We start from the raw sequence: 17,187 nt of genomic DNA on the forward strand, positions 1-17,187 counted from the left end.
GTCAAATGGATCATATGGCTGATAGATGCAACTGAAACTTATTTTGTCTGTGTATATGACATCTATGTGTTAAAATAACGATGGTTTTAAAACTTAATATATAATTTTAGAAACAATTATAATTTTGTAGGAAAAATTTAAAACTCATTACTTATATGATTAGTATTGCTTCTGAGGGATATTCATTAATTGCAAGGTACCAGAGTACTACAAATCAGTCAAATAACTTCAAAACTGAAAATGACGTTTATTTCATACTTAAATGCAAAATGAGAAACTCTGTTCCGATTAAATTGTGTGAAATATACAAGTGCATACTGCACATCACCTGTCCTGAATCGTAAAAAGATTAGTTCACTTTCACTTTCCTGCAAGAGCAGAGACAAAGCTCATGTCTGAAAATCACCATCTCATAGCATGTTTACTGTCCTTTATTCAGACATGACCATCACATCACTTGTCTGGGTAGCCATGTATGAAGTAACATACTGTTCTTGAACATGAACTGATATTTCTGTATGACAAGGTGGCAACACTAGCTATTATCCTTCTTCACACACTATTAATGTGCTGTGTATTGAATGTTACTCATAAATAATCCTGCATCAATGCAAATAGAGCAGGTTAGTTGTAGTTATCAGAATTACACAGCACAGAGACAGAACCTGTTTATAAAGTCAACACAGTTGAAATGTTTTCACCCCTTCCAACAACATACAATGAATTTACACATTAATATATATATTTTGAAACAGATATACTGCCATCAAGACTTTAGTATGAACTATCAATTTAAACATGACACAAGCTTGAGGTCCTATTGTAGACCAATGGTACCACCACTATAAACAGAGTACAGTTACACCATGTCTGATAGCTATATTTATTGAACACAGGCCTGTCAGTGGCATGATACAGAGACAGGAGAGGGGGGACCAGAGGCCATCTGCCAATTTAGAAGTTCATTCATTTTTCACAGGATGGAAAGTGAATTAACTTTAATTACCCAAATGAACTCATACAATTTTATAACATCTTCTGTAAACATGGGGGGGGGGTAGAGGGATCTGTCAACCTACTTCAGCCCCAAAACTAGGTTTCATTCATAGGAAACACATTTACGGAACTCGTTTCAATCATATACCCCTTATGTGAAGTAACTACTAGGCAGTAATGCATAAAATTGTTATTTATAATGCTGACAGTCAATCCATGCACATCAAAATTCTGTACGAATCAATATGAATTCTCATGCAAGTTCAGTGGTAAAAGTTATTCTATTTATTGTTCAGTTCCCACTTTCTAATTCAATTCAATTTATTTCAAATTCAAGCAGATCCAGATACAGGTTGTCCAATTAAAATAGTGGAGGAAGTGATGGAAAATATATACAGTTTTTCAGGTAACTTGATTGAAAAGACTTCAAATTTATGATTTCTTCTTAAGTGAACATGCTTTAAATACAGGGGGCTTATCTGATGATTGTGCCACAGCATGGACTTTGTGCTATGCATGCCCACTGTGTTGGTTACCACCTTTCCTATTCAGCTAGCTGTGGTGATATAAAACTGGAGCTATGCGTGAGCCTTCACCCTCAGGTAACTGGTCTGCCTGAAGTATCACTCTGAATTAATTTATCTTCATTAAGCATAAGACCCATTATCTTCCTTGAACTGAGAACATACCAAACACTAAATTTAATATCACACTGTGGAACTTCATGTACAGAATGTGGATTTAATGTTTCCGGTATGTTGTTTTGTATGTTCACATGCCCATTCAAATAAAAATTGTGGGGGGAGGGGGTACTGAACTCACAAGTGTGAACTAATTAAAGATACCAGTTTTAGAAATTACTGGATCACATTGCTGTAAAGTGTACACAACTATGGTTTTGTAACACCACAGCTCCAATAGTTTTCTGCAGTTCCCAAAAGATTCTCTTTGTGTTAGATAAAAACAAGTTTACACTACAGCACTCAGTATATATATATTACATGAATATTACGTGATGTGTAGTTCACAGCGAAGTGTTGGAGAAAATGTAGGAAAATGTTTCCCAGGGCTTGAGTTCTCCAGAGACATACTACTTACAATATTGTGAATAAAGTAAGAAGAAATGGTGTACATTAATAGACAGGAAATCAACATGTCATTATCGAGCATTAACACAAGAAATGATAGACAATATCAGAGCTCAGCTTAAATATTTGCCTCTTAAGCATCTGTAAAAGAAACTGGAATGTTAATAGACAGCAAGGACCACAACAAAATTACTGAAACCAGTCTTAGAGTGCAAGTCATGTAACCCACAAATTTCCGTGATTAATAACTTCGGTCATACGGGTACAATACTTATATTACAATTCCGTCAACAATGCAACCAATTTATTCCTTAGAATTTTCACTTTTTACAACATGTTTCGGCCCCAACCAGTCATCATCAGGTATTTAAATTCGCCAAAACTATTATCTGTTCGGTCAGAACACAATGGTGAATCTGATCCTGAGCTGACATTTTATCAGATGATTGTCTGGTTTATTTCAATGGTCATGTGAACACAGATAAGAACATACACAGAAGAACAAAGAAAACTGCATCCTATATATAAAATTTCATTCCACGATGTAGAAATTTATGGTTTGTGTACCCTGAGTACATAGATTATGGATACTGTGTTTCATGCAGATAAAGCTCCAGAAGGCTGAGTAGGAAAGGCAGGAAACCTATGCAGTAAGCATGCATGGATTAAAGGCTACATCCCAGCAGAGTTGCCAAATATCCTCATGGTAGCATAAAGAACTTAGCTCAGGTTATAAGAGGCCTTGTACTCACATCAGATGGCAGCCATTTGTAGTGGAGGGGCCTGAAAATGCAGGAACAGTGATAACAGTATGTCTCATCACTTAACAAAATCCATACCCATGTCCATGCAAATAAATATGTACACTCTTTACAGAAAATTTCTTATCATTCGCAAAATATGGGGAATTAGAATTTGAAGAAATTTGTAATATCTGTGAGTTTTATTGGTGAAAATTCTGTTTCAGAGATTTCTGCTACCTGCTTATATTACAAAATGACTTTGAATTTTCTTGGTTTTCCATGCATTCATTCCTTAAAGAAAGTGTAGTATTCTTAAGTCTGCCTGGAAGTGTAAAAAACCATGCCCAATAGCTTTATATAAACCGTTACCAAAACATAAGTGAATTCTGTATATCATATAGCAGAATGCGTGACAACATAATATTTACTAATGGTAACATAACCCAACCACACAGAAAATCTCTTCTATAATTTCTAATATCCAACAAAAGTTCATTTTTTAAAATTAAAATCTCCTAACACCATTCCACCCAATTTTTAACCATTAGTATAAGTACTTTAATCCTCTCGATTCCAAGCACAATAAAAAGGTTGCAGTGTTTTTGTATGCAATATTCTGTGCAGCTATGCTGATCTTAAGAATCCACAATACTTAAAGCAAGAGACAGGAGTACAGCAACACAGATGCTCTCAAACAGAAGGCAAATATCAAGTCAGCAATGTACATACAATCACTGTCATCTTCATGTTACACATTTAGGCAGCACTAATACAGTCATTGGAATATGCTTTCATTTATTAAAATTATGGTTAGATTTGCCCAAAATTGATACTGGAATTAGATGCTGTCCCAATTTGGAGTGGTATAGTGTAGTCTGAGTATTTACAGCTGATTAATTATTCATTTTAAAGTTACATCTAAAATGAGTTGCTATTCTCAATTACAGAACCAACTGATGGAAGTCTCTGGAATACTGACTTCTCCTGAAATGTTACAGAATGGTTTGGCTGTTATTATTTGTATCTTTGGCACTTCTTATTTAGCACTACACTATCCATAATAGTTAATTTTCATCCCTGATTATCATAGTGCACGTTGGGTTGATATTTGACAGTTCTATTAAATGGAGATGCAGAACTTTTTGTGCAGCTAGTTTCCATCACTTCAGAAACATGGAACACTGTATTCTTTAATGTTTTTCTTAGAAAATGAATTCTGTGGAGAGTGGTGATAGGAGGAATAGCAAATAGGAAATTCTGCTACTGTATGTTATCTGAATAATCCACTGAAGCAGAAGTACAGACTTTATCGCCCATCTCACAGCTAACACAGAGGTTTGAGTTCTCAAGAAGACGAGGTATTGAGAAAAGTGGTACAGTACCTTATTCATATTAAGGGTAGATAGTTACATGCAAGCATTCTCTGCATACACTGACTCCAACTAGATCTGTCCATTTTGGACTACATAATTCACCCAGCTATATCCTCTCCCCCTCTTTTGTGTACAGTTGAAAAATGATTCTCTATGGAAGGGAAGTGGAGGGTGTGGGGGGGAGAGAGAAAATATAAAGAAAGTGTACATCCAAGTATAAATTATACAGAGTAACAAATAAATTAAAAATGTTATCTTAGTGATACTGATCAAGAGGGGAAACAGAATCAACACTATTGACTAGATTCGTGATAAATGACTTAGGTAACAATAAACCTTTAAATAATATGCAATGTTTATCAATATTTTCTTCTTTTATGAAAAAATTGCAACCGAATATACACTTGTCTGCAAACTACCATAATAGCACATGGTTTAATAAATAGTCAGTGTCAGAAGATGGTTATGTGAGTACCTGTTGCTCACTCTATGTTTGTCAGCATCAACAAGTGCTTTGGTATCTATCAACGACGTTTGCTAGCAAATTAAATCAAAAGGAATGTCATGTACATAAGAGCATGTGGTTTGGAGTTTACCATCTGCTTTCACAAGACGCCCAAAATAAAATTTTCTGAAATACTGTTACTCAAAATTTGTCCCTGTAGATTTAGAAGTATAACCTTTACATGCTTTTGTGAAGAAACTGAATAAATATATGTTTGAAGCTTCCACAAAGCCAGGTTCAATTCTGTAACATTAAATATGAAACCAAAGTTTAAATTAATATGATTTTAATTTCTATTTTTCTGATGAAAAATCTAAAATCATTTTGCATGTTGTGGAAAGGAAGAATGAACTGGCAGTGTCTGAAAGAGGCCACATGCAGTAAAAAATTCATCTGTATGGGTAAATGTACATTAAAACACTGACTTTAAACAAGTATTTATTTGTTAAATTACTGTTTTGAGAAAGATAAGATCCAATGGGCTTAATTTTGGCAGAATGTCAAATACTGCATTCATATTTTAAGAATGGTTTGCCACCTCTCCTATTCATGTTGACTTTATGGTGTGATGGGAACTGTATATGCACCATGTACACAGTGCATGAGCATGTTCAACCTAACCTTGCCATCATGGAGAGGTGCAAAGGAGGGAAGCAGGGGGAGGGGACAAGTGATGATTGATGACAGGATGTAGTAAATTGTGATCTGTGCAAATTCCAAATGCACAAATATGTGATATGTGAACTGAAATGTCACTGTATAGGAATATCAAGTTAAATGCACAATCATCACCCAAACATGCATAGAAGTAAAAAAGATAGTACATGAAATGTGCATGTTGTGTATAATGTTGTTACTGAAATTTTGATATAACAGCACAGCCTCACGGGAAGTGACATCTTCATAAATGCACTTTTGTCATTTTCAGAACTCAAGAGGAGAAAAGAGCCTATTGTTTTGCTTCAATTTGGCTGAAAGTAGGGTTAGGTTGCATTATATTAGCATTTGAATACAATTTCTTACGTCATGCTACAAATATGCACACACTTCACTTAGAGAAGATATTACATATATTAGAGTAGGTTATTCAAATGCTTTATGCTTTATGTTCATGGCATATGACAAATGCTATACATATCCCCACTGCACAGAATTATATACGTGCATGAAAATTTATGTACGTGCAAAAGAGAGAGAAGATTTTGTGGCAAGATATAAATGATCATGATTGGTTATAAAGCCAAAATATGTTCCAGCAGAGTGCTCTGATGATAGGGCGATGTTTTCTTTGTGCTTGCATCCCAAATTAATTGCTCTTCCTGAAACGAGTGGGATGAAACCACATGTTAAGTGTCTTCCCTTAGTGCCCCCTGCTGCACCCTATGCTTGTCTGGCACTGGTTTCCATCACCTGCCAGTCGACCAGCTGATGAACCAGGTGGTCCATTTTTGGTGTTAGTACAGTCCACAGCCTCGCAAATTGTTGGCAATAATAACATCAGTGACAGCATCAAACACAAACTGGATGTTGTTGGTGTCAGTGGCACATGTCATATGGCAGTATATCTCCTTTGTGGTGGATTTGTTCTTGGCCTCAAATTGAGCCTGGATATATGCTGCTGCTTCTCCATACTCCTGTGCTCCTGCATCACACATAACACACATGCTGAGTTTTAGTAACAGGCTGACTGAAGACACAGTCTTCTAGGTATGGAACTGAGTTGAAATGTTAAAAGTTGAAATTTTGGAGCAACTTGCTACATTCTTTGACGACCACTCAGCTTGTCTGAAATGTTAGACATTTTTAACATTTTTACACATTGCCAAACCTCAAACTTGAAAGAGTGAAGCAACAAGCTCCTTCAAAGTGTTATTACTTTTACTACTTGACATAATGCTAAAGTTTTTTTGACAAAGGAGGCAGCAAGTTCCTCCAACACTTCGGCAATTTTGCCATTCTGATGAGGTGCTGTACTTGGATCCTGAAGAAATAGCCAGCAACTTCCTACAAAACATCAGTGATTGTTACCATTTTGATGGTGCTATACTTTAACCCTGAAGAAGGAGGCAGCAAATTCCTCCAAAACATGAGTTCTACCAATTCAACATAATGTGAAGATTCAATAGCGAATATGGATCACCGAGAAAACCTGCAAGTCTCAAACTGACTGGTTGACTCTTGGGTTATTTAATGCTGCTATTTCATTGCAGAGGTTATGTAGTGTGAAATGAGATGGAAAGGTGATCAGTAATGCTGAGACTGAAGGGCTCAGGGAGAAGGATGTTGTGGCCTGTTGTAAGGTAACAGACTCCAATTACTTTGACAAACTGAGAAAAGCCATGAAAAACACAAGTGTAGCTGGTCACCTGGCAGAGATTCAAAACAGTACAAGCTAAACGTTACTACTAGACCAGTCTTTTACATATTTATTCCATAGGCAATAACACTGCACAGAGCATGAAAATATTGATCCTTTGCATGTCTTTTGGAATATCCTATACTAGAGTATTTTCTTTGTTTATTCACTGTGATTCAACACTTAAAGAAGTTCTAGTGTGTTCTTCCACATGCCAATCTTCAAAGATATAGGGCAGCATTTAATGTAATGTGGATACAAGTGCTGCGGGTTCTTTAGTATACCACAATATTTAAAAGAAACTATTCTTCCTTTTTTTTTTTTTTCATTCTGGTCCATCACACTAACAGTTACAAAGACAAAAACAACACCGTCCAGTGTGACTATTTAAGTTTTATCACTTGAAGACTCATCACCCTTACATGTTTCGATCCCTACGGATCATCCTCAGGGGGCATCAATATCTTTTCCAGAAACTACTATTACAATAGGTGTTAAATTATATACATACATATATAATGTCTGAAATACACAATGTACACAATGTTCAACTTTTCACAGTCACAGCAGCCTTCCTGGTATTAAAATTTTTAAAGTTTTTAAAAACATTTACTTAAACCTGAAACATCTTCATTAAAACTAAACTAAGCACTTTACAATGTTTTAACATTAAAATAATTTGCTTATGAAATGAATACCACATGAAACAAGAACTTTCAGATAATTTCTTTTTCAAATTCCATTGTCAGGGTCACTATGCTGTATCATATTTAAGCATCCTGTTGCACTCTATACGATATATGACATAAACACCATCCCAAGTGCAAACAATATATTATATGTCCTTGATCTTGCTCCCCTTTACACTACATGTTTCGGCCTCAAACAGCCATCATCAGGTGTATACACTCACGTTGCTGTTACACTGCACTTAGTTTAAAATTGAAACCCACGAGTCTTCCCAATTGTTCTTTTCATCATTACTAACAAGTTTCGATTTATTAGAATCTACTTCGCTGATATCTGTCTGATTTGTGCATTATCTTTGTTACCTATACTCGTCAATTTTGATTATTATGAACTGGCACTTTTAAAATCTTCAGTTCTAATTTAAAAATTCTTTTAAAAATTAAAATTCTCAGGGTTACTCGCCCTATGTCTGTAGTGCTGCAGCGGCTACTTCTTTTTTTCAGCACTGTTATTCTGTGTAGAATTAGAACTGAAGATTTTAAAAGTGCCAGTTCATAATAATCAAAATTGACGAGTATAGGTAACAAAGATAATGCACAAATCAGACAGATATCAGCGAAGTAGATTCTAATAAATCGAAACTTGTTAGTAATGATGAAAAGAACAATTGGGAAGACTCGTGGGTTTCAATTTTAAACTAAGTGCAGTGTAACAGCAACGTGAGTGTATACACCTGATGATGGCTGTTTGAGGCCGAAACATGTAGTGTAAAGGGGAGCAAGATCAAGGACATATAATATATTGTTTGCACTTGGGATGGTGTTTATGTCATATATCGTATAGAGTGCAACAGGATGCTTAAATATGATACAGCATAGTGACCCTGACAATGGAATTTGAAAAAGAAATTATCTGAAAGTTCTTGTTTCATGTGGTATTCATTTCATAAGCAAATTATTTTAATGTTAAAACATTGTAAAGTGCTTNACATGGCACTATCTGAACTGTTGTCTCAGTAGCTTAGCTGATAAAGCATCAAGTTGTCTCAGAGAGATACATACCACCATACTCAGGAAAACATATTGTGAGCGGCGATTTCTTAATCTTTTCCTCAAATAAGTCTTTTTTGTTGAGGAACAGAATAATGGATGTGTCAGTAAACCATTTGTTATTGCAGATGGAGTCAAAGAGCTTCAGACTCTCCTGCATTCGATTCTGAAACAAAAAAAGAGTTCACTGGAGACAAGAATTTCACAGTAATAACTGAGATGATATACTTGGCCCAATTTTCTTTATTGCAGAATGGAGCGGTGGGGGGGACAGACAGCTTGGTTTATGAGATCACCATTCTGCCTATGCATATCCCTCTTTAAACTTTTAAACCACTGACTACTTTATGTAATTCTGTACAGACACTGTGCCACTACACTAAATCAGTAATAACGCAAGCGGTGCACACATCTGTGCAGGTGTGATGACCCTAGTGACACTTAACACTGCATATGGCCCTGAAACACTGTATGAAAAAAAAAATGAATAAGGCAACCTTTATATGGGGGGCATGTGGTAGCATAGTTGGTTGAGGCACTATGCTACAAGCCGGAACGTCGCGGGTTCAAGTCCCGATGAGGTCATTGGATTTTTTTCAATTGACCTGATCCTTCCAGCTGCACTATGGCCCTGGGGTCGACTCAGCTTCTAACAGAAATGAGTACCAGGAATATTCTTGGATGGGCCTCCATGGCCTGTTACAGGTATACCTTTAATACTTTAACCTTTATACACTGTGCAAGTCTTTTCAAATGCAACCCATTCTCATAAATGATATTACAAAGTTATAAAGAACATGTTAATTCCTTTAAAAAGTCTTAAAATATGAAAGACTTTTAAAATAAATATTGGAAGTGGTGTCCTGTCTTCTCTCTGCAACATTCTACTTGATCATATTCTGTTCCCCCTTTGGAAGCATAACTTCTTCGAGATTTCCAGTTGTGGTTTCAATGTATACTTTCAGCCGTAACCCAATAGGTATAAATCCAAAAGGGTCAGACCTGATAATTTTGGAGGTCGGAGTCCTTTGTAAATGATGCTGGGACCAAAATAAATGTTCCAGCTTTACCATGGTTGCATGTGCGGTGTGGCATGGAAGCAACAATCCTTTTCACACTTTCTTACTAACGTTAACACACTGCATCACAGTATCTCAATAAACTTCTCCTGCTGCAAGTGTTTATGAACCAAACCATTCTTTTGGGTGACACTGTAAACCAGGTGCATGTAGCAGAGTTTCCTAGTGTTTGTGGGGGTTATCTGCACTTCACACCTCACTACATTTTGAATTTATATAACCTTTAATGTGAAACCAGCCTTCCTCTGAATAAAACACATTATCCAGGATTGTGTTGTTGTCATGTATGAAATTCAGAAACCAGTGGCAACAAAATCTAGAGGGCGTTATTTTTCACAACATGAATTCAGTATTCATTTACTGTTCTATGAGCAAACTTTAAAGACATTTTTTCTAGCTGAGAAAGTTTCCTTAAAGGCTCCTTAGTGATTGCAGCATGCTTTTGGCATCTGCACACTTCTCAGTAACAATCCTGCTATGACGAGCAAGCTGGTGATTAACCATGCTGATATTATCTTGAAACTTCTGATCCAAGTGCAATGGCTCATAAAAGGGATATTATGCACAAAAAACATTCTGATATGCAACAAGATATTATTTATAAAACAATGTAAAATTATGCCCTCACTCTCTTCCACTGTTAGGACCATTTCCTCAAAGGATCAAAATAATGATTTATAATGTTGTATTTTAGCTTCCTGTTGGAGTTTGTATTGGAATTCATTTTTTGTTTTATTTACTGTCCACCACGCAACAATATTACTTGTAGTTACTATAGGATTCTGATGATGGTGTATAACACACTGATATATTGGGTTTCTGGACTTTATCCATCGTCCTGGTTTTTAAGATAACAAATAAAAACACAATGTTTCGGAAACTGGATCTGTTTCCGTCCTCAGGTGAAGGTAAAAATTTTTTCAGCCTGTGTTTAAGATCGGTCGGAACAGTGGTTTAATATTTAGAAAGGAGATTCTGTACTTTCCTCTCCACCTTAGCTGTAGGGTCTTTGGGCAAGGTTTCGTAAACTCCGGACTCTAGCAACGCGTTTAACTAATCCTTGTATTCGGATTCGTCCAAAACCACTGTGCAGTTGCCTTTGTCTGCTCGAAGAATCCTAATTTCCTTCACCTGAGGACAGAAACAGATGCAGTTTCCGAAACATCGTGTTTTTATTTGTTATCTTAAAAACCAGGACAATGGATAAAGTCCAGAAACCCAATATATCAACAATATTACTTACTTACTTACTTACTTACTTATTAGCGGCCTCCGTAGTCTAGAGGTAATGTTCCCACCTCATGACTCGTAGTACGCGGGTTCAAATACCCGGCGGAGGTCGTCGAATTTTTAAGGGCGGAAAAATTCAGGGAACAAGTCTTCCGGGAGGGACTTTAAGCTGTGTGTCCCGTGTCGTAACTTTATGGCATGTAAAAGAACCTCATATCTCCAAAGGGGNATTGAGCTGAGCCCTTCCAGACGAGCCACAAATTCTGCAGCTACTCAAGAATTTCCCAGCATTTTATGGAACCTGAAGGTCCATTACCATGTTCACAAGAACCCCCCCACTGGTCCCTATCCTGAGCCAGATTAATCCAATCCATACCATCCCATCCTAACTCTCTAAGATCCATTTTAATATTGCCCACCCACCTACACCATGATCTTCCCAGTGGTCTTTCCTTCTGGCTTTCCCACCAATATCCTATATGCATTCCTCGTCTCCGAATTCGTGCTACAAGCCCTGCCCACCTCATTCTCCTTGACTTGACCATTCTAAATATACTTGGAGAAGAGTACAAGTTATGAAGCTCCTCATTATGCAGTTTTCTCCAACCTCCTGTCACTTCATCTCTCTTTGGTCCAAATATTCTCCTCAACACCCTGTTCTCAAACACCCTCAGTCTATGTTCCTCCCTTAATGTCAGAGAGTAAGTTTCATGCCCATACAGAACCACAAGCAAAATTATAGTTTTGTATATTCTAATTTTTATCTTTTGGACAGCAGACAAGGCCACAAAAGGTTCTTGATTGAATGGTAGCAAGCATTACCCTCTTAATCTCCTCCTGAATCAGGTTTCGATCTGTTATCGTTGTTCCCAAATATCTGAATTGTGACACATTTTCAAAACATCTGTTTGCTATCTTTATGTCATGATTTTTCCTTGCATTTTGGTGACAAGACAGTAACATGTACTTAGTCTTCTCAGTGTTTACTTCTAGACCAACCTCTTTACTTGCGTCAATTAAAGTTTGTGTGGTTTTCTTTATGGTATCTACACTATCACCCAGTAGATTCACATCATCGGCGTAGACCAACAGCTGATGTGTCCTGTTTAATTTCAGTCCCACCTGGTTTCGCTGTACCTTCCCAATTGCATATTCTAAGGCAAAGTTGGAAAGGAGTGGCGATAAAGCATCTCCTTGTTTTAAACCATTCTGGATAGGAAATTTATCAGACAAATGTTTACCTACACGGACTTTACTATACGTTTCGTTTAAACACATTTTAATCAACCTAACTAGTTTCATGGGTATCCCACAGTCTATCAGAATATTGTACAATACTTCCCTCCTAACTGAATCATGTGCTTTTTTGAAGTCTATGAATAGCTGATGTACTGTCTCATCATACTACCATTTTTTCTCTAATATCTGACGAATGCAAAAGATCTGATCTGTAGTTGATCTGTTATGTCGAAACCCACACTGATGATCCCCAATAATTTCATCTATATATGGACTTAACCTTGAGAGAAGAATATTGGAATAAATTCTGTATGAAGTTGATAGCAGTGATATCCCCCGATAATTACTACAGCCAGTTTTATCACCCTTCTTGTGAACTGGTACAATAATAGACTCCTTCCACTGATCAGGCAATTTTTCCTTATGGCAAATAGAAGTAATTAGATTATGGATCTTAGAACGTAATATTTCGCCTCCTGCTTGAATAAGTTCTGCCAGAATTTGATCAATACCTGGCGATGGTATACCATTTCAATTTTGCAATAGCACTTTCAACCTCAAAAGGGCTAGGATCAGGTATTAACGGATCAGCTGTACGGATTTCTGTCTGCTTAACAGCACTGACCCTATGTACAGTCAATAACTGAGAGAAGTAGTTCCTCCACCTATTCAAAATGTTGTGGGAATCTGCAAGCAGATCACCATTCTCATCCTTCACTAAGTTACTGCTAGGCTGGCAACCCCTCTTAAAATTTAATTTATCCCTCTATACAGGTCTCTAATGTTCTTGTTCTGACTGTTCATTGAAAGCTCATCAATTTTGTCTTTCACATATTCCCTCTTTTTGTTCCTAAAATGCCTGCTGGTTTCACATCTTATATTGTTCAGATTATCCCCATTTCACTCGCTTGGATCCTGTAACCATTGCAATTTGGCCTGCTTTCTTTGATCTAATAATTTTGAGCATCCTTCATCGAACCATGGCTTATGCTTCTTTGATTCATAATAACCTAGACTCTCTTTGGCAGACATTTTTATATTCTCTTTAATAGTTTCCCAAGTTTTATTAACATCCACCTCAGTGCCGAAGTTTGCCAAAGCTGCAAACCTATTTGAGATTTCAACATGATACTGCCCTTTACCCTCTACCTCATTTAATTTCTTGAGATTCAACCTCTCCATATGAACTCTGTGTGTTGTTGTTTGCTCACTGCCAGTCTTTCCCTAACCTTTGCCATCACCAGGTAGTGGTCAGTATCACAATCTGCTGCCTTGAATGACTGGATGTCAAGTAAACTTGAGTGCCATCTCCTGTCTATCAAAATAGGGTCTATTTGATTGGGTATCTTCCCATCAGGAGATGTCCAAGTAAATTTATGGATGTTACAATGTGGGAACATTGTACTTTTGACAGTAAGATTTTTTAATGTGGCAAAGTTTACTGTTCTAACTCCATTATCATTACTAATTTCATGCAAACTCTAATTCCCAATTGTTGGTTTGAAAATGTCTTCCCTCCCTACTTTGGCATTGAAATCTCCTAACAAAATTTTCATAGGGTATTTGAGGAATTTATCAAATATGTGTTCTCGTTCTTCACAGAAGCTATCCTTTATGTCATCAATCTTATCTTCTGTTGGGGTGTGAACATTCATAACAATGATATCACACCAGCGACCTCTTAGTATTATATATGATATCCTATCACTAACGAATTCTACCCTCTTAACTGCTGGATATGAAGAAACCGGTACCTAATTCATGATTTTCTTTCCCCTTTCCATAGAAAAATGTATAGTCTCCTGCTGGTGCGATGCCACCTCCATCCCATCTGACCTCCTGTACTCCAGCTAAATCTAACTTATATTTTAAGATTTCTTCTGCCACTGCCCTGAGCGAACCTGCCCTGTACAAACTTCAAAAATTCCAAATGCTAAATCTCATATCCATTTTCCTTGGCTTAGGTCATTTATCTAAGGAATCCGTCCAGGTCTGAGGTTTTGTGTTTTTTTTTTGTTTNTTGTGTATTTACAGTGGTTCTAAATGAAGTTAATGTAGTTCTTCTTCTATGCCCTCATATTGTCTTTTTTTGGTATGCTTACTGTCAATCGAGTGTGCAACCGGATGTTCTAATGATCTGTAACGCTAGAATTGGTAACACTGACTGTGAATAAAGAGAAGGCATAAATATCTCACGGGTGCCGAGTTTAATTGGCGGAATGTGGGAACTGCATTTTAAAAACACGCCCTTTATAGCGTAAATCGCCATGGTAACTATGAAGACAATTTTCAATTTAATTCTCAGTTTGACAGTGACAACTAATTAATTGACCATTGAAGCTACGAATATTACATTTTGTACACTGTTACATTATAAATCAGATAAACACGTGGCTTGCTACCTGCTTCTGTTTTTTTTTTTGCTTGATTAATTTCAATGGACTACATGGTGTCATATCCACAAAATAGAACTCAAGATATTCTAAATCACATACGAGTACATGGGGGCTATTTGGAAAGTAACCTCAGATTATTTTAGACAACTAAATGTAGGAGCAGGGGAGAGCTCGTGCATGTGTGGTAGCTTCAAGTGACTCATTGCCTTGCCAACCATCACATAACTGGTCACCTAGTAGATTCTAAAGGGTTCTGACCATGGTGTTTAACACTCTGAATTGTCAGGTTTCGGTCTTTGCCCAGCATTCAGTATTTTAAAAACTAGAAAAAATAATGTTTCGGAAATTGGATCTGTTTCCATCCTCAGGTGAGGGGGGAGACACCTAGTCGGTGATTTAGGTTAGCTCTTTCTGAGGGACCCAATAGAGGTGTCTCTCCACTAACCTAAGGACGGAAACAGGTCTAGTTTCTGAAACGTGTTTTCTAGTTTTTAGAATACCGGATGATGGGCAAAGTCCGAAGACCCAGTAATTTTGAGTGGGTCACCTAGTGTTTGTTCTTGTCTCTACAGAGTGAGAGCACGCGGTAGAGTTGCTGGTTGAGGCACTATCCTACATGCCGAAAGGTCGCGGTTTCGATTCATGATGAGGTCACTGGATTCTTTAAATTGGCCTAATTCTGGGGTCGACTCAGCCTCTAACAGAAATGAGTACCAGGAATCTTCCTGGGGGGGGGGGCGGTTAAGGCTGACAACCTGACCGCCATCTGTGGGATTGTCTAGAAAATGTGGGAGCATCGACGTCTCAGAACTTTATGGGCCCCCACGGCCTGCTACAGGAATAGCTTTACCTTCACATCTACAGAGTGGTTTATGATATGTCCTGCGATGGATCCACTTTGTTTTCACGTTGAACATGAATGCTGTTGAAATCCACAGTGAATTATGCGCGGTTTACGGCCAAAGTGTGTTGAGTGAAGGAACTGTAAGACGATGGCGTATAATTTTCAAAGATGGGCGAACAAATTTTCACGATGAAGAGCGAAGTGGTCGGTCATCTTTAGTGAGTCGTGATCTTGCTCAAGATGTTGACCAAAAAAATTTGTGAAAGACAATTTCCTAACTTACGCGTGAATTTCCACAAATGTCACGCACTCTCCTGTAAAAGATTAGTACAGTTAGGTTAGGCTCTTACAAGTTTTACGCAATATAGATACCGAAATTGTTTATGGGTGCGCATAAACAGAAGAGAGTTGCTTCGACCTTCGCAAATTTATTTAGAGCGACAACACAAAGATGGCGATTGCATTTCTCAAGTAAGAGGTGAAGAAACCTGACTTTCATTTGTGAATGTTGAAAACTAAGAGCAGTCAAAGCAGTGAATGCACACATTTTCACCAGACAAACCGAAAATGTTTAAGTTTTCTGGGACAGGAAAGGAGTGCTGATGGTGAAATCCATGCAACAGGGGACCACAATAACGCCAGAAGATTACTGCGAAACACTAAAAAAAACCTGCATAGGTCACTCTTCACTCACTCATGGAGCTGAGCCCTTCTTCAGAAGCTGCCAGCTGTGCTCCCACTCAAGGAATTCCAACCATTTTTTGGAAGCCGAGGGTTCATTACCGTGTTCACAAGAGCCCTCCAATGGTCCATATCCTGAGCCAGATCAATCCAATCCATACCATCCCATCCTATCGCTTTAAGATCCATTCTAATATTGTCCACCCACCTACGCCTTGGTCTTCCCTGTGCTCTTTCCTTTTGGCTTTCCCACGAATATCCTATACGCATTCCTCTTCTATCTAATTCGTGCTACATGCCCTGCCCACCGCTTCCTCCGTGACTTGATCATTCTAATTATACTTGGAGAAGAGTACAAGTTATGAAGCCATGAAATCATTTAGAATTCATCGACATATATGACGAATACAGATTTTAGTCATTTTAGAATGAAGACATCATGGCATGCAGTACAGTAGTTTAGCGTGCATAAGGACACCTGAGGATGGCACATTAGTGCTGAAACATGTAGTGTGGAAGTGAAGAATAAGGTGAAAAAGTGTATACACTGTAAGACGGTTAGCATAAACCATGGACATTGAGAAAGAATATTGGATAAAATTGTATATGAAGTTGATAGCAGTGATCAATTTTAGGTCCCTTACTTTTTCTTCTCTACATAAATGATCTATCTAAAACCATCAACAATAAATCTAAACCAATTCTATATGCAGATGACACTAGTATAATATTTAAGAACTCTAAATTTGAAAACTTTAAAAATGACATAAATATTGTATTTGAAGCCTTAAACAGATGGTTTAAAGCCAATTTACTCTCATTAAATTTTGATAAAACCCATTACATATCATTCACAACTAAAAACAACCACCAAATTGATCTGGACATCAGCTATGCCAACAAATTAATCTGTAAAGT

General features: G+C 37.3%; 1 protein-coding gene across 1 annotated transcript in view; it reads right to left on the reverse strand.

Annotated features, from left to right (window-relative positions):
• Positions 1 to 227: 227 nt before the first annotated feature.
• The window catches only part of LOC111869440 (guanine nucleotide-binding protein G(o) subunit alpha), a 182,460-nt gene continuing 165,500 nt past the window's right edge, over positions 228 to 17,187 (reverse strand). Inside the window, exons 7-8 of the mRNA XM_023860979.2 lie at positions 8,813 to 8,966; positions 228 to 6,347 (exon numbers count right to left, since the gene is read on the reverse strand). Of these exons, the coding sequence (XP_023716747.1) occupies positions 6,160 to 6,347; positions 8,813 to 8,966 (342 nt within the window). The 3' untranslated portion in view covers positions 228 to 6,159. The remainder of the gene's footprint in view (positions 6,348 to 8,812; positions 8,967 to 17,187) is intronic.

The sequence above is a fragment of the Cryptotermes secundus genome, unplaced genomic scaffold (assembly GCF_002891405.2).
Source record: "Cryptotermes secundus unplaced genomic scaffold, Csec_1.0 scaffold1037, whole genome shotgun sequence".
Taxonomy (NCBI): domain Eukaryota; kingdom Metazoa; phylum Arthropoda; class Insecta; order Blattodea; family Kalotermitidae; genus Cryptotermes; species Cryptotermes secundus.